Source organism: Salvelinus fontinalis, chromosome 33 (genome assembly GCF_029448725.1).
Source record: "Salvelinus fontinalis isolate EN_2023a chromosome 33, ASM2944872v1, whole genome shotgun sequence".
Classification (NCBI taxonomy): Eukaryota; Metazoa; Chordata; class Actinopteri; order Salmoniformes; family Salmonidae; genus Salvelinus; species Salvelinus fontinalis.
In genome coordinates this window covers 22,882,435-22,900,936 of record NC_074697.1, presented here as the reverse complement: position 1 = coordinate 22,900,936, position 18,502 = coordinate 22,882,435, and the positions used below count along the sequence as shown (strand labels likewise).

The 18,502-nt window shown below is 43.9% G+C and overlaps 1 protein-coding gene across 4 annotated transcripts in view; it reads right to left on the bottom strand.

Annotated features, from left to right (window-relative positions):
* Positions 1 to 18,502, bottom strand: part of LOC129831832 (endothelin-converting enzyme-like 1) — a 34,279-nt gene that overhangs the window by 2,181 nt on the left and 13,596 nt on the right. For 3 of the 4 annotated variants that reach the window (XM_055895321.1, XM_055895322.1, XM_055895323.1), the window contains exons 7-16: positions 8,234 to 8,456; positions 6,575 to 6,673; positions 5,550 to 5,624; positions 3,355 to 3,458; positions 2,635 to 2,693; positions 2,154 to 2,205; positions 1,196 to 1,263; positions 714 to 838; positions 552 to 617; positions 61 to 156 (exon numbers count right to left, since the gene is read on the bottom strand). In XM_055895321.1, coding sequence (XP_055751296.1) covers positions 61 to 156; positions 552 to 617; positions 714 to 838; positions 1,196 to 1,263; positions 2,154 to 2,205; positions 2,635 to 2,693; positions 3,355 to 3,458; positions 5,550 to 5,624; positions 6,575 to 6,673; positions 8,234 to 8,456 — 967 coding nt within the window. The remainder of the gene's footprint in view (positions 1 to 60; positions 157 to 551; positions 618 to 713; positions 839 to 1,195; positions 1,264 to 2,153; positions 2,206 to 2,634; positions 2,694 to 3,354; positions 3,459 to 5,549; positions 5,625 to 6,574; positions 6,674 to 8,233; positions 8,457 to 18,502) is intronic. The other variant, XM_055895324.1, reaches the window with a different exon arrangement.

Genomic DNA, 18,502 nt, shown 5'->3' with positions numbered 1-18,502 from the left:
AACTAAAAATAAAAAGATTCCCAAGATTAAACAACAGTCTGTACGTAGTTGTTTGTGTACCTGTGCGAAGGCGATGAAGAGTAGTTGTTCATGTGTGTATTTGAGTCCAGGGAGAGGTCTTTCTGGGCCATGTTCTCTGATCCACTTCTGATATGCCTGGAGAGTGGGAGAGAGTGTAACAGAGGATTGGAGAGATGGATGGAGAGAGATATATGAGACCTGGGCTTACAAACATACTGTAGCTTGTCATTAGTCCACAGAGATAGTGATTGAGAGCTCTATTTAATCTGTAACGCCAATGTTTTTGTGAGTCTTTTCTATGAGGTAAATAGTGGACACCGTACTGCTATATAAATGTTAAGGTCATTTCCGATTGATCCGACATGTAACGTTTACCGTGAATGCAGTCTTCGCTAGAGCAGGAACATTTCTTTAAAATGTAAATCACGCTGTAAAGCTGATCTTCTGTGATGCTGATTGAATAGTGCCCTTACAGATGGTAATCAATATTGATTGACAGCTAGCACAGCCTATTGGAAGATTTCACTCACAAAGTAAGACAGTTTAAGGCCTCCCATATCTGCTATATTCTCCCCCAGAGTCAGACGGCCATTCACCTACAGACACACAGGGGAAAGATACCATTGCAACTCCCATTACAGGTGTGTGTGAGTGTCTAGTAAGCAGTGTAACAAGGTATGCTATGCACCCACCCTCTGGTTGTAGACGGTGAAGTTGTCGTAGAGCTTGACGATGCACTCTGCTTTCTTCTGAAACTTCTTGTATGACTCCTCCGTCCACCACTGCTTCAGGTTTCCATGGCGATCATACTGGCCACCTAAGAGAAAGATTACATAATTTAGCATGGTGGTCACTATTCGGCCATGCTGCAAGGTACAGTTGTTGGCTATAACCTTTTACTCTCTTAAGTCATTTGACTGATTTCATTGGTTGGGTTAAGGGGAGGCGGGACTTCCATACCTTGCAGCATGGTCTGATAGTGACGACCCACTTAGATGGGGGGCAAGAGGCTTGAGTTAGGATGACCAATGTGGACAAAAGACATGAACCCCTTATTCAGAACTGATATTGCACTGACATTACAGTTTTACTACTGTTAGGCTACTACTGGTCATACCCCATTGGATTTTAATATTTTCTAGGACACGTGTAAGACAAAGAAGCGTTCTCTCACCCCAGTCATCATATCCATGTGTCAGCTCATGACCGATGATGGCTCCTATTCCTCCATAGTTCAGAGATCTAGAGGGAGGAGGGAGAGAGGGGATGAGTTACTAATCACTTAGCATATGAGGACAACAGCTTAATGTATTTATAATAACACATAACACAAACTGAAACTTTTTATCAGCCTGCAGTTCTAACCCGTCCTGAAGGGGACAGTAGAATGTTACATGAATCATAATCTGACCCATTGATATCATATCTAACTCTGTTAATAACTGAATAGAGGGAGAGTTCTGGCCACCTCTCCTTGACCTGGGCGGGTGTAGTCTGGCAGACCATGCAGATAGAGACTGATGCGATGCAGGGACTGCCCGAAGCCTCCGGCTATCCACATGACCAAGTCTGAAAATGACTTTCTGACAGGACGTCGATACCCTGCTGAGAGTTGCCCTCCAAACCTGAATAAACTAACTGGCTGAGTGAGGCTTCATTACCTGGGGCCTGATAGCAGTGCTGGACTAGCCTCAGTCTTCATGGCAGGTTAGGGCTACTGCAGTAATAACTCCAGGGAACGGTACCACGATCACACATCTAATATCATATTCCATTCATCAGTATGCATGGGTGGATGCAGCGGTCGTTTATGTGGAGTGGTAGTGATCACTTCTAATGGAATAAGTATGTGAATAAATAATACCGTGCTGTGAGGGTTCAGGGTTGCAGTATAGCTGTGATTGTGTTGTGATCATTAAGTGAGAGGGGAATGGTTTGGAGGTAGAATACGAGGGGTAATGTAAGGGGAAAGTAATGGTGTATAGGGGTTGTCCTGGACAACTACAGTACAGCGGGTGCAGGCTTTTGTTCCAGCCTAGTATTCTACTAACTAACGCACTTGATACAACTAATCAATGTCTTGATTAGCAGTTGATTAGTTGAATGACTTTGAAATATTCAGTTGTACTCACTGTGGAAACTCAGGGTCGTACAGCGTGGGCTGAAGGATTCCAGCGGGAAATACTAAAAGTAAAGAAAGAGATAGCATAAGATAAAGAGTCGGGTAGATAGAGGGAGAGAAAGGGAGGGAGGGAGAGAGAGGTAGGGTAAAAAATTAGCTTGTGTGGCTGATGGCTGTGTTTGTCTGGCTCTCTCTGTCCTTTGCTGCCTGCTCTGTAACTCACCATTGATTTTTCTGTGAGGTAAATTTGATCCACGAGGCAGACGCAGACATCAATAGAGGCCAACACTGGTGGGAAAGTGAGGGGAGATGACAAAGTGTGTGGGGCGGAGGAAAGTGAGGGGGCTGGTGTAAGTAAGTGAATGCAGAATACGTGAGTTAGGGCGTGTGGGTGCCTTATCACATGGATGGACCAGAAAGAAGAAGAGGGAGTGTGTTATCTTGTATATACTAAGAGCATTGATGTGCATTGGGATCACACACTGACTCACCCATTTGATTCTTGTTTGGGAGATAGTAGGCATTGAGGGCCTGAGGGGGAAGGAGCCACCTGAGAGGGAAACAGTCAATCAGAGGTTTATTAATCCTACATTCACTAAACATCTTCAAACAACACGAGACACAGATACTTCTCAAGTGTCACAGGCAATTTATCTCAAAACTTGAGATATTTTAAGGTGAAATCATTCAATATTTTGTCCAATATTGAGAGTTCCTGTCTGCACAAGAAAACAGTCCCTTCATCATAATCTTTTTAAATACGGACACATTGATTTGTGGAAATTTCCCAAATTAATAACTTTGAAATTCAGAGATGCCCCTGTTCTGGTGGGAAAGACAAATGGCCCTACGGCAGCAGAGAGATGGGGACACCGATGGAGGCATGGGGACATGTTTTCTCTACAGAGGGAGATAAGAATCATGAAAGGAGTTTATTTGTGATAAAGGAGGAAGACATGATTTGGCAGTACAGGGTGGAGGGCTTCAGCTTGTTTGGACACAAAATCAGTTTTGAGTGCTGTCCTAGGAGCACATTTTAAACAGTCACACAAAAGACAAGCTTATGGTATCTTCAATCACTTCTATTACTCTTGTCATAAAATGTAATGTTTTGTGTCAAGAGGTGCATATAATTTTGGTTCTGTGTGTAGTTGTGTTTAGTTGTGTTATTGTGACACGGAACATCTGGAGCAGTTGAAAGCATCACTCACGCAGTCTTGTCCACCTGCTTGTGGATCTTCTTGACAGACATCTTGATGTTGAACTTGATGCTGTTGAGGATGTTTTTGAAATAGGTATTTTCATCCACATCAAACTGGATAACAAATAACAGAGATGGAGAGAGAGTCAATAAGAGCAATAGAGGGAGAGAGAGAGTACGTCTGTGAGGGAGTAAAAGTTTTTTTTAGGGGGTGGATCAGCTTTAATATTGCGGATAGATTGTCACTTCCATCAATGTAATTGTCTACATCATTTCCAGTCCCCCATATATTTTTGGGATAAATATATATTTATATACAGTACTGTGCAAAGGTTTTAGGCAGGTGTGAACATGCTGTAAAGTAAGAATGCTTTCAAAAATAGACATGTTAATAGATTATATTTATCAATTAACTAAATGCAAAGTGAGTGAACAGAAGAAAAATCTAAATCAAATCCATATTTGGTGTGACCACCCTTTGCCTTCAAAACAACATCAATTCTTGTAGTTACACTTGCACAAAGTCAGGGATTTGTAGGCATATAGTCAGGTGTATGATTAAACAATTATACCAAACAGGTACTAATGATCATCAATTCAATATGTAGGTCGAAACACAATCATGAACTGAAACAGAAACAGCTGAATCAGAGGAATAAAACTGGGTGAGGAACAGCCAAACTCCGCTAACAAGGTGAGGTTGCTGAAGACAGTTTACTGTCAAAAGTCATACACCATATCAAGACTGAGCACAGCAACAATACACACATTTCAAGGCAGAAAGGGGTTTACAGATGTGCTGTCCTGTCACGCCCTGACCTTAGAGATCCTTATTTAGTCTCTATGTTTGGTTAGGTCCGGGTCTGACTCGGGTGGGAAAATCTATGTTTTCTATTTCTTTGTTGTTTTGCCGAGTGTGGTTCCCAATCAGAGGCAGCTGTCTATCGTTGTCTCTGATTGGGGATCATATATAAGTTGTCCTTTTCCAGTTGGGTTTTGTGGGGTGTTGTTTTCTGTTTAGGTTGTTTCCCTGACAGAACTGTGCGCTTTCGTTTTCTCCTTTTGTCATTTTGTTTGAGTGTTTTTGTGAACATTAAATCATGAACACTTTCCACGCTGCGCTTTGGTCTCATTCCGACGAAGAACGTTACATGTGCAAGCTCTTTTAAAGAAGCACAAAGAAACAGGCAACGTTGAGGACCCTAGATGCAGTGGTTGGGCCTGGAAACTTACTGCAGCAGATGAAAGACACATCGTGCTTACTTCCCTTCGCAATCGGAAGATGTCCGGCAGTGCCATCAGCTCAGAATTGGCAGAAAACAGTGGGACCCTGGTACACCCATCTACTGTCTGGAGAAGTCTGGTCAGAAGTGGCCTTCATAGAAGTCTTGCGGCCAAAAATCCATACCTCCGACGTGGAAACAAGGCCAAGCAACTCAACTATGCACGAAAACACAGGAACTGGGGTGCAGAAGAAATGTACATATTTGGCTGTAGCCAAATAGAGCGGTACACAAATGAATGTCTGCAGGCAACAGTGAAGCATGGTGGAGGTTCCTTGCAAGTTTGGGGCTGCATTTCTGCAAATGGAGAAATTAATGGTCTCCTCAATGCTGAGAAGTACAGGCAGATACTTATCCATCATGCAATACCATCAGGGAGGCATCTGATTGGCCCCAAATGTATTCTGCAGCATGACAATGCAAATTAATGCAAATTCATTACTTAAAAATCATACAATGTAATTTTCTGGATTTTTGCTTTAGATTCCGTCTCTCACAGTTGAAGTGTACCTATGATAAAAATTACAGACCTCTACGTGCTTTTTAAGTAGGAAAACCTGCAAAATCAGCAGTGTATCAAATACTCGTTCTCCCCACTGTACATACATACACATACATACATACATACATATATATATAAACATACATATACACATATTTTAAGAACATACATTCCTTTATTATTCCCCAAACCCTACCACCGGTCCCCCAACTGGAGTAAACTATTAAACGATAACACTTAGGCTTCTACTTCCAGCTTATACATACTATACACATTTTACAGACACAATCTATTGTACAGTGGTTATATTTTGTTTGTTTTTAGGTCCTGGCCTTCCTCTATTTCTGATGTCCATTGAGTTTGATTTCTATTTGCCATATATTTGTAACTGCTATTTCACAAAAGTAAAAGTTGTCTCACCCCGTACTCCTGGTCTATGAGCTCTGGTTTGAGGAGGAAGTCTGGATAGCCTGTCATCACCATCATATGCTGCAGCTGAGAGAGGGAAGGGAGAAAAGGGCCAGAGAAAAAAGAAGGGGAGAGAAAGAGTGAGTGAAAGAGAAGAGGGGGAATGAAAAATAGACTGCAAATATTTAGCTGCCATATCCTTCATAAACCACACACACATGAGCAGACTGTTATAATGGAATTATACTGGAGACCCGTTTGTTTCAGCACATGCTCTAAAAGGATTAAGATCTTATATTCAGAAATTATTTGACAACATTCTCAGATAGGGATATAATAAACCAGTATTAGACAACATTCTCAGATAGGAATTTAATAAACCAGTATCAGACAACATTCTCAGATAGGAATTTAATAAACCAGTATCAGACAACATTCTCAAATAGGGATTTAATAAACCAGTATCAGACAACATTCTCAAATAGGGATTTAATAAACCAGTATCAGACAGCATTCTCAGATAGGGATTTAATAAACCAGTATTAGACAACATTCTCAGATAGGGATGTAATAAACCAGTATCAGACAACATTCTCAGATAGGGATTTAATAAACCAGTATTAGACAACATTCTCAGATAGGGATTTAATAAACCAGTATTAGACAACATTCTCAGACAGGGATTTAATAAACCAGTATCAGACAACATTCTCAGATAGGGATTTAATAAACCAGTATTAGACAACATTCTCAGATAGGGATTTAATAAACCAGTATCAGACAACATTCTCAGATAGGGATTTAATAAACCAGTATTAGACAACTTTCTCAAATAGGGATTTAAAAAAACAGTATCAGACAACATTCTCAAATAGGGATTTAATAAACCAGTATCAGACAACATTCTCAGATAGGGATTTAATAAACCAGTATTAGACTGATCCAGAATAAAATAACCCCTGCTTTCATCCTAAATGGTAATACAGCAGGCCTACAGTATCTTTTTGGTTATATATAAGGTAGTGTGGCATCCTGACCTTGGCCCTGGCTGCCTCCTTGGTCACCTCATCCATCCAGTCCAGCTCTTGCAGCCGGAGGTCCAGTGAGTGCTTTATGTCCTCTACCAGCTCCTGTACCTGTGGGAAGATAATATGGGTCAGAGGTTAGAGGTCAGTTGTCTAAAGGTTCCATTGGGAGTGGGCCAGAGAGATAGCTATATTGGGTACGCCCAACGCCAAAAAGACCCTTCACCCCCTACTCCTGCCCCTAGGCACTTTTCATAGATCTGAAACTGAAAGGGTGGGTTAGCTGTCATATGTAGGATATTCCAACATAAAGTGCCTAGGGCTAGGTTCTGGGGTTGAAGCTAGGTTGGCATTGAACACAACAGAGGGGGAGAGAGGGGTGAGACAGAAGGAGGAATAGAGGATGAAGAGCTTAAATACAGAGAAGGGTCAGAGGGGTTAGAAATGCCATTGGAAACCACATCCCCTAGAATGAAGAAGACAATATATAGAGGCAGACTAGAAAAGAGTGGGTTAAGGTGTGACGATGGAAGAGTGGGATGGAGAGAGAGAGAGAGACATTTTCAATTCTACTTCACCAAACAATTACAGAAAATAACAAAGAAAGAGAGACAGTCAGAGACAGAGGAGCAGAGAAAGAAGCTGCCCTACCTTGGCCCTGCTGTGAGGAGAGATGAAGAAACAGAGGAGCAGAGAAAGAAGCTGCCCTACCTTGGCCCTGCTGTGAGGAGAGATGGAGAAACAGAGGGACAGAGATAGAAGCTGCCCTACCTTGGCCCTGCTGTGAGGAGAGATGTAGAAACAGAGGGACAGAGATAGAAGCTGCCCTACCTTGGCCCTGCTGTGAGGAGAGATGTAGAAACAGAGAGACAGAGATAGAAGCTGCCCAACCTTAGCCCTGATATGAGGAGAGATGAAGAAACAGAGGGACAGAGATAGAAGCTGCCCTACCTTGGCCCTGCTGTGAGGAGAGATTAAGAAACAGAGGGACAGAGATAGAAGCTGCCCTACCTTGGCCCTGCTGTGAGGAGAGATGAAGAAACAGAGGGACAGAGAAGGAAGCTGCCCTACCTTGGCCCTGCTGTGAGGAGAGATGAAGAAACAGAGGGACAGAGATAGAAGCTGCCCTATTTTGGCCCTGCTATGAGGAGAGATGAAGAAACAGAGGGACAGAGATAGAAGCTGCCCTATTTTGGCCCTGCTATGAGGAGAGATGAAGAAACAGAGGGACAGAGATAGAAGCTGCCCTACCTTGGCCCTGCTATGAGGAGAGATGTAGAAACAGAGGGACAGAGATAGAAGCTGCCCTACCTTGGCCCTGCTGTGAGGAGAGATGAAGAAACAGAGGGACAGAGATAGAAGCTGCCCTACCTTGGCTCTGCTGTGAGAAGAGATGAAGAAACAGAGGGACAGAGATAGAAGCTGCCCTACCTTGGCCCTGCTATGAGGAGAGATGTAGAAACAGAGGGACAGAGATAGAAGCTGCCCTACCTTGGCCCTGCTGTGAGGAGAGATGGAGAAACAGAGGGACAGAGATAGAAGCTGCCCTACCTTGGCCCTGCTGTGAGGAGAGATGGAGAAACAGAGGGACAGAGATAGAAGCTGCCCTACCTTGGCCCTGCTGTGAGGAGAGATGGAGAAACAGAGGGACAGAGATAGAAGCTGCCCTACCTTGGCCCTGCTGTGAGAGGAGAAGTGTTGCTTGACGAAGAGTGCTCCCAGGGCCATGCCGAAGTGTTTGTTAGCCTGGGTGAGACACAGCATCCCCAGCTCCAGCTGACGCTCCGTACCATCAATCTCCCGGGAAAACTCATGGATGGTGCTCCGGAACGCCGTGGACAGGTGTTCACTGAGAGCTGCTACAATCCGCCACAGCATGTAGTTATGGAGAACCCTGGCAAGAGAGGGAGGAGGTAGAGAGAAGGGTGGAACGATGAGTTTTAGTTTTTAACAAGACTTTTTTATATAATTAAGGAGTGCCCCTACAGAGATTCAATGTAGAATCCTCTGAAAAAGAGAGAAGCTAAAAACATAGAAGGGGGAAGACAGAAATAGTGGACAGAGAGGGGGGGGTGGGGTAAAGCAAAGGAGATACAAGCAGGTTAGAGAAGAGGAGAGAGACCGAGAGTATCGGTGGGGGGAAGAGAGGAGAGATGGACAGCAAATGAAAAGAGTCCAAGAGTGACTCAGACGAGTAGAAGTAAAAAATAAATAAATGTGTATTTCATTCATGTATTCAAATGTTATTTTCTCTTCTCAGTAAAGTAAAGTTGTATTTAATGTGTTGAGGGATCCCACAGAATGAACATACCATTCTGTCCGCAGGACAATTGGCCCTGTCTCCTACTGCGAGACTACGCTCCACGTGAAACGCTTTTTGTTTTCTGTTTTTATTTTTGACACGCGTGCTGCATATTAAATCAAAATTGCTTTGGCAAGGCAGCCCCAGTGTCTCGCCAACAAAGCACTTCTGAAGTGAAATTAATTGAGAAGAGAGAGGGAGAGCGAGGAGGAGGGAGAAAGAAGAAGACTCAGTGTCCTTGTTCTTTTATACCTCTTATAATCAGTACAGATCAGTATGTTGTAGGTGTGGCAGCTTCGCTTGGTTTTGTGTGTGTGTGTTTGAGTTTGTTTACTTGGTTGAATAAAACACCTGTTAATTCATTTGGTGCAGATGACTTGTTTGCAAGGGGCATAGCTAGAGTGTGTGTGTGTGTGTGTGTGTGTGTGTGTGTGTGTGTGTGTCAAAATCTAATCCCAGATAGAGTTGGCGCATGGGGTGTTGTGAAGATTTAGGAGACCTGTGAAATTAGATGGAAAAAGCTTTAGTAAAATGTATTCTAATGATCAAACAATATCCCTGAATCACAATGGGATGGGAATTAAAAATCATTAGAAGACTGGATTGTAATGGAACCCATTATTAAGACAGAATACATTGTCCGTCCAGAATACCTGCAGACATTACCTTCTGTAATAATGGTCGTACAGTTTCTACCCACAGTCTAACTTCACTACTCACACAAACACACACAACCACATTCATACACACTTCCCATTGAGGTGAGTGATAGAGTGACAGACGGATGAGCAGAGAGAAAGGAGGGAATGATAGGGAGAAGAGGAGAGGTTGTAAAGAGACGCTGGTGTTGTCATTAATGTTTCAGCCTCATTGGACATCAGCTCATCTGGTTAATGGGATTGAATGCAGTTGTCTGGGTCTTGTCAATAGAAGCCAGCAACATGGGCATTACACACACTGCCAAAGAGAGGGAGGGAGAAGGAGGGTGGGGGGAGAGAAGGGAGGGAGAAGGAGGGTGGGGAGAGAGAAGGGAGGGAGAAGGAGGGTGGGGGAGAGAAGGGAGGGAGAAGGAGGGTGGGGGAGAGAAGGGAGGGAGAAGGAGGGTGGGGAGAGAGAAGGGAGGGAGAAGGAGGGTGGGGGAGAGAAGGGAGGGAGAAGGAGGGTGGGGAGAGAGAAGGGAGGGAGGGAGAAGGAGGGTGGGGGAGAGAAGGGAGGGAGAAGGAGGGTGGGGAGAGAAGGGAGGGAGAAGGAGGGTGGGGGGAGAGAAGGGAGGAGGAAGGAGGGTGGGGGGAGAGAAGGGAGGGAGAAGGAGGGTGGGGGAGAGAAGGGAGGGAGGAGCAGGGTGAGGGAGAGAAGGGAGGGCGGGAGAAGGAGGGTGGGGGAGAGAAGGGAGGGTGGGGGAGAGAAGGGAGGAAGAAGGAGGGTGGAGGAGAGAAGGGAGGGAGAAGGAGGGTGGGGTGAGAGAAGGGAGGGAGAAGGAGGGTGTGGGGAGGGAAAGGAGCGAGAGAGAAAGCGAAAGAGAGAAAGATGGGACGGCACAGGGTTTAAAAAGGAATATGTGCAAGCAAACAACTAGAGAATTAAACTGAGGGTGACCGAAAGAAGAAACCCACACACAAAGGAGGCCTTGTAAAAAGTTTAAGTGTGTATGGAATTGCTTCTCCACTCTCCCTCTGACTGTGGGGCTCTGACACATGGATCTGAACTGTCTGAATGACAGGAGGGGAACAATTTTTTTTTTAACATTTTCATTTTACCTTTAACTAGGCAAGTCAGTAAGAACAGATTCTTATTTTTAATGACGGCCTAGGAGCAGTGGGTTAACTGCCTTGTTCAGGCAGCGAACAACAGATTTTCACCTTGTCAGCTCAGGGATTCGATCTTGCAACCTTTCGGTTACTAGTCCAACTCTCTAACCACATACTGTTCCAGAACACAGTGGATGTATGTCTGTGTGTTTTCTTTTCTTTCACTGTCTGTCACCCTTTGCCACTCAGCAGGTAGAGAAGCTCAGTGAGTTCCCACTGCGAGAACAGACTGAGACTGTATGCATTCCTGCAAGTGTGTCTATGAGTGAGTGTGTGTGTCCGCCCGCCCCCTCTCTCCAGGCAGTATGTGGTGTGAGTGACAGTCACCCATGGGGAGGCCACAGCCCAGTGTGTCCAGAGCCCAGACAAAGACCTGTTTCTGGGCTGCATTAGTGACCTCCCAGGGCCTCTCAGCTCTGCTGTTCCATAAAGCAGACAGCTGTACGGCTGGCCTCCGTCAAACACCTCTGTCACAGCCTCACCCCCTGCCTGGCCCAAATGTGACTGTGTGTGTCCTAAAGAGATGTGTTTGTCCTAAAGAGGTGTGTGTGTGTCCCACTGTCTGTGTGTGTGTCCCAAAGAGGTGTGTTCCTCTGTCTGTGTGTGTTGCTCTGTCTGTGTGTGTTCCTCTGTCTGTGTGTGTGTTCCTCTGTCTGTGTGTGTTGCTCTGTCTGTGTGTGTTGCTCTGTCTGTGTGTGTTCCTCTGTCTGTGTGTGTTGCTCTGTGTGTGTGTGTTCCTCTGTCTGTGTGTGTGTTCCTCTGTCTGTGTGTGTTCCTCTGTCTGTGTGTGTTCCTCTGTCTGTGTGTGTTCCTCTGTCTGTGTGTGTTCCTCTGTCTGTGTGTGTTCCTCTGTCTGTGTGTGTTGCTCTGTCTGTGTGTGTTCCTCTGTCTGTGTGTGTGTTCTTCTGTCAGTGTGTGTGTCCCAAAGAGATGTGTGTGTGTGTTCCTCTGTCTGTGTGTGTGTCCCTCTGTCTGTCTGTGTGTGTGTGTCCCTCTGTGTGTGTTTATAAGAAAGAGTAAGAGTGCTTGTGAGCGGATGTGTGTGTCTGGGCGTGAGCGTGTGGTTGTTTACATCAATGGGATTGCTCACGTGTAGGTGTGAATGTTCGATGGTATCTGTGTGTGTGTGTGTGTGTGTTCGTGTATGTGTGGGTAGCTGTGTAATTGGAGACTCATAAAGAGCAGTGGAGAGACCCCACACTGAGAAGCACAGGGGCATTTCTCATCACTTATGCAAATGAACAAAGGGGTGCACAGTGGGTAGTGGTAGGAACAGGAGTCCGCCACACCCAGTGTGTGTGTGAGGAAACAGCGACGCTAACCTTTCATTAAAAACAGATAATGGAGAGAGAGAGAGAAAGAGAGAAAGAGAGAGAGAGAGAGAGAGAGAGAGAGAGAGAGAGAGAGAGAGAGAGAGAGAGAGAGAGAGAGAGAGAGAGAGAGAGAGAGAGAGAGAGAGAGAGAGAGAGAGAGAGAGAACAGATGAGCTCCCACATTTTTCAGCATGTTTTTACAAATAGATAGATTTAGAGTTAGATAAACTTGGATTTTTCGCCAAGGACATATACAAGATACTACCCTCCACAACATTACCTTCATTCCAAATCCAAACTCCAAACCTACAACCTGATTTTGGACAAAATGACCTGGAACCATTCCTACTATCAAAGATTCTTATTTTCAAGCTATACAGCAAATGCTCTGACAAACAAACAACAAAAACCTGAAAACACCATCCAACCTGGAACTGAGCGAGTCATGTTAAGCCTGAAGCTACTTTTAAAGCCAAAAAGAAAAACACATTACCATGCAATATTTTACTTTATGAGGACTGAATGCTAAGTTAAGGCTACCAAGCTTGCTAGGACAGAACATATCTGACTGTAACTTCAATTAGCACTGAAGTGTGAAGTGAGAGGTGTCAAAGCCCTTGAGCCCAACAATGGCAGGAGAGTTGCACAGCCTACCTCACCCAAATGCAGAGGCTTTTGAAGCCCCCTCCCACTGTTCAGAGGTCATTACAATACAGTACCCTCTGGAGAAAAAAAATGAGAAGGCACAAAAAAAGTACAAAAAGAAGCTCTTTATGGAAAATCAAGAGACACTTTTTGCTGACTGCCATAAAATGGGAACATAAGCAACTTAATCTTCCACACAGATCCTCCCCTGGCATGGCACAGTGCTATATTAACACACTACCTCTCTGGTAGGAGACGGGTTGTTAGTGATGGGTGGAAACTCTGCATATTAGACAACGAGGACTCTGAGTCAGCCAATGTCAACCTGTACAAGTCTGGAACAGTAATGGTACAGGGCAACACCAAACAGTTTCAGCTGGATGTTCACATAATCAAAGAGAGATCTTAGCAGGATAAGCTCTCTCTTGAGAAAGATACCCCCAACCCGAGCGTGTCAGACCAGACCTCTTAATTATACAACCCCACAGACAAGCAACCCCAAGCGGTAAGTCAACCTCCCAGCACAGAGTACTACTCCTTCATTGAAATGAAGGACAAATTCACCCAGCTGGAGGTAAGGCAGGTGGAGCTGGAACAAGAGGTGAACACACTCCAGTCAGCACAAAAAAATGGTCCAGCTCAACAACACCCCCTGAACCAGACCTGGAGAGCTGGAGGTGGAAAGAGACATATCTGCACTCTGGTCTGTGGTGAGATAACATCAACAGGAGAACGAGCAGACGAAGAACATAACACTAGAGGAGAAGGTGAGAAAGATGACGTGTGACAGAGAACACCCCATAAGGGAGCTAGCCACCCCCGCAGAGAAGCCAGCAGAACAGCCCACCTCAGAACCTGACCACAGCCTCAACATCACAGCAGGACAGACAAATGAAGAACCCCAAGCCCAGGGGATCCCATCCCCTATGAGCACCCCTCTGTCAGCCACCCTGATAGCCCACCTGACAACCCCCCCACACTCACTGAGAACATATACAAGCCACAGATTTGACTCCTTATGGACTCAAACTGGAAATATATATAAGAAAATAAACTTTTTCCCAAACATACAGTGTCTAAACTCTGGTGTGCAAACACTCAACACACCCTAGACCTTCTGACTGAGGACCAAATAGGGTCACCCAGCCACATAATAATACACACAGGCACAAACAACCTGAGAACACAGCAGGAAAGGGTGGCCACAGCACTCAAGGGAGTGATTGAAAAAGCTTCTTCTACTCTCCCCAACGCACAAGTGGTAATCTCCACCCTGCTACCACAAAAAGACTTCCCCCCTACCATCATACAGAGGCTAAACACAAGTATTTCCCGTGACTGTGCCTCAAAACCAAATGTCTACCTGGCCCCCCACTCCACCCTGGACTTGAACAGCCTTTTTGACTAGGTCCACCTATACAAGGCAGCAGTGCCCACCTTTGCCCGGACTCTAAAGGATCTCACCCTCAACCGCAGCTCCAACACTTCACACAGGAGCAACAGATCAACAGACACCCCACCCAGACCAGCGAGACAATATCCTAGACCTGCCGGACACCTCCCTCCGGACCTATACATAGAGGACCCACGCCGAGAGGACCTACATCCAGACCACAGCACTACCAGCGACATACACACCCCCACCCCAACCAATCAACACCCCAAGTCAACCATGCCCACACCCCATTTAGGTCCCATCAGATCAGACCTATGCCCCTCCTGCCCACCCCCCCATGCACCCCACCCCCGCAAAGAGGGCCTCAACATGATATGCCCAGGCAGTGAGCAGGCAAACAGGCCCAACCCCGACTCTTACACTAGCCCAAGCCGATGGCATGTACCAGATGCTCAGCAGGCTCTGCTCACACTTACTGGTCTGAGGCCAAACCACATGAATAACAACACTGGACACTTTATGGAACACAAAGTCTTCACTATCTTATCCTGGAATATCCAAGGTCTGAGGTCATCTGCCTTTGGCCTAAAGACTTCACCAAAAAAATCAGAAGTACAGACATTGTCATCCTACAAGAAACATGGTATAGAGGCGATGGGCCCATTGGTTTCCCTCTACTGTAGTTTACAGAGAGCTGGCAGTCCCCTGGAGGGGGAAATCAATCATTTCCAGTCCCAGGGACATGTACTAATCTGTGGCTAAATGTTAGAACTGGACAAGAACCTGACACCTTCAGCACACAGGTGGACAAACACCTACCTGGAGGTGACAGCATTCCCTCCCCCATATACCCCCCTAGGCACAACTAAGACAACATAACCAACAAAAACGGGTCACAACTCCTGCAGCTCTGTTGCATGCTGGGTATGTACATAGTCAAAGGTAGGCTTCGAGGGGACTCCTATGGTAGGTACACCTATAGCTCATCTCTTGGCAGTAGTACTGTAGACTACTTTATCACTGACCTCAACTCAGAGTCTCTCAGTACGTTCACAGTCAGCCCACTGACACCCCTATCAGATAACAGCAAAATCACAGTCTACTTGAACAGAGCAATACTCAATCATGAGGCATCAAAGCCAAAGGAACTGAATAATATTAACTTCTTTGGGGTAGGGGGCAGTATTTTTACATCCGGATGAAAAGCGTGCCCAGAGTAAACTGCCTGCTACTCAGGCCCAGATGCTAGGATATGCATATTATTAGTAGATTTGGAAAGAAAACACTCTGAAATTTCTAATATGAGGTCTGTAGTTTTTCAACTCTTTGCTTATCCAAGATACAGTGGACACTGGGTCATATTGCACTTCCTACGGCTTCCACTAGATGTCAACAGTCTTTAGAACCTTGTTTGATGCTTCTACTGTGAAGGAGGGGGGAACGAGGTCTGCCAGAGTGGCATGAGCTGACCATGCACGTTCACGTGAGAGTTATCTTGCGTTCCATTGCATTTCTGAAGACAAAGGAATCCTCCGGTTGGAACATTTTTGAAGATTTATGTTAAAAACATCCTAAAGATTAATTCTATACATCGTTTGACATGTTTCTACGGACTGTAACGGAACTTTTTGACTTTTTGTCTGGACCTAGTGATTGCGCCTCATGAATTTGGATTACTGGGCTAAACGCGTGAACAAAAAGGAGGTATTTGGACATAAATTATGGACTTCATCGAACAAAACAAACATTTATTGTGGAACTGGGATTCCTGGGAGTGCATTCTGATGAAGATCCTCAAAGGTAAGTGAATATTTATAATGCTATTTCTGGCTTCTGTTGACTCCACAACATGGCGGATATCTGTGTGGCTTGATTATGTGTCTGAGCGCTGTACTCAGATTATTGCATGGTGTGCTTTTTCCGTAAAGTTATTTTGAAATCTGACACAATTCCATGCATAACAGTTGTATCTCTTATCAATGTTTATAATGAGTATTTATGTAAACTGATGTGGCTCTCTGCAAAATCACCGGATGTTTTGGAACTACTGAACATAACGCGCCAATGTAAACTGAGATTTTTGGATATAAATATGAACTTTATCGAACAAAACATACATGAATTGTGTAACATGAAGTCCTATGAGTGTCATCTGATGAAGATCATCATAGGTTAGTGATTCATTTTATCTCTATTTCTGCTTTTTGTGACTCCTCTCTTTGGCTGGAAAAATGGCTGTGTTTTTTTGTGACTAGGTACTGACCTAACATGGTATGCTTTTTTTTCTTCCGTAGTGTATTTCTGTATTGTTTTAGTGATTCACCACAGTGAAGGCATGGTATGCTTTTGTCGTAAAGCCTTTTTGAACAACAAGTTTATCTTTAAAATGGTGTATAATACATGTATGTTTGAGGAATTTTAATTATGAGATTTCTGTTGTTTGAATTTGGCGCCCTGCACTTTTACTGGATGTTGGTCAGGTGGGAAGTTAGCGTCCCACGTACCCTAGTGAGGTTAAGAAATGCTATAGATGGAAGGAAAGTAGTGAGGAAACCTACCTAAAAACAATTAGGAAACAACAAATTCAATCCCTTTTAGACAACTTCCTGGACAAAACATTTCACTGTAATAGTGAAGGTGTAAACTTGGCAGTAGAAAACCTAAACAATATACTGTATTTGACCTCTCAGCTTCCCTATCAAATCTAAAGATGTAAAACGGAAAGCCGAAGAAAATTAACAACAATGACAAATGGTTTGATGAAGAATGCAAAAACCTAGGAATGAAATTGAGAAACCTATCCAACCAAAAACATAGAGACCCAGAAAACCTGAGTCTACGCCTTCACTATGGTGAATCACTAAAACAATACAGAAATACACTACGGAAAAAGAAGGAACAGCACGTCAGAAATCAGCTCAATGTAATTGAGGAATCCATAGAATCTAACCACTTCAGGGAAAATGAGAAAACACTAAACTAACAACAACACGAAAGGTTATCTACCCGAAACGGAGATGTATGGGTAAACCACTTCTCCAATCTTTTTGGCCCTATAACAAAGAACAAACAGCAAAAATATATACATGATCAAATAAAAATCTTAGAATCAATTATTAAGGACTACCAGAACCCACTGAATTCTCCAATTACATTGAATGAACTGCAGGACAAAATACAAACGTTCCAACCCAAAAAGGCCTGTGATGTTGATGGTATCCTTAAATATACAGACCACAAATTCCAATTGGCTATACTTAAACTCTTTAACATCATCCTTAGCTCTGGAATCTTTCCCAATATTTGGAATCAAGGACTGATCACCCCATCCACAAAATCGGTGACAAATTTGACCCCAATAACTACCGTGGGATATGCGTCAACAGCAACCTTGGGAAAATCATCTGCATTATCATTAACAACAGACTCATACATTTCCTCAGTGAAAACAATGTATTGAGCAAATGTCAAATTGGCTTTTTACTAAATTACCGTACGACAGACCACATATTCACCCAGCACACCCTAATTGATAAACAACCAAAACAAAGGCAAAGTCTTCTCATGCTTTGTTGATTTCAAAAAAGCTTTTGACTCAATTTGGCATGATGGAAAATTGATGAAAAGTGGTGTTGGGGGAAAAACATACGACACTAAAAAATCTATTTACACAAACAACAAGTGTGCAGTTAAAAATGTAATTAGAAAACAATCCCAATTTCAATAAACTCCCATATCTATTGTGTGAAATACCACAGCATGCCATCACAGCAGCAATATTTGTGACCTGTTGCCAAAAGAGAAGAGCAACCAGTGAAGAACAAACACCATTGTAAATACAACCCATATTTATGTTTATTTATCTTCCCTTTTGTACTTTAACTATTTGCACATAATGACATTTGAAATGTCTTTATTATTTTGGAACTTGTGTGAGTGTAATGTTTACTGTACATTTTTATTGTTTATTTCACTTTTGTTTATTATCTACTTCACTTGCTTTGGCAATGTTAATATATGTTTCTCATTGAGGGAGGGAGGGGGGAGGGAGGGGGAGTGGGGATAAAAAAGACCGTAAAAAGAGAGAGGAAGGAGAAAACAGAGAGAGGAGGGAACATGAAGCGAGGGGTTTATCACTGAAATCACCAGGATGGAGAGATACATGGAGAAAGGGGGGAAAAACTAAAGAAAAGACACAAAATCTCCAGAGCCTCCAGCGAATTGAGGATCAAAGTGGATTGGCTGTAATGCCGGTGTGATTATAGTAAAGAGGATTATGATAAGATTATTATTACATTATCTGATATTAAGTGACGTGACATTTTATGAGAGCACTCACCCCACTGTGTGCCTCTTTTCTCATTTCAAAGAACATCTTACTCAATAACTGATATAACTACATACAAGAACAGAAAAAAGTAGGAAAGGAGATAAGAGCAGGAATACAGCTGGAGGGAGAGAGGGAGTTGGTATGAA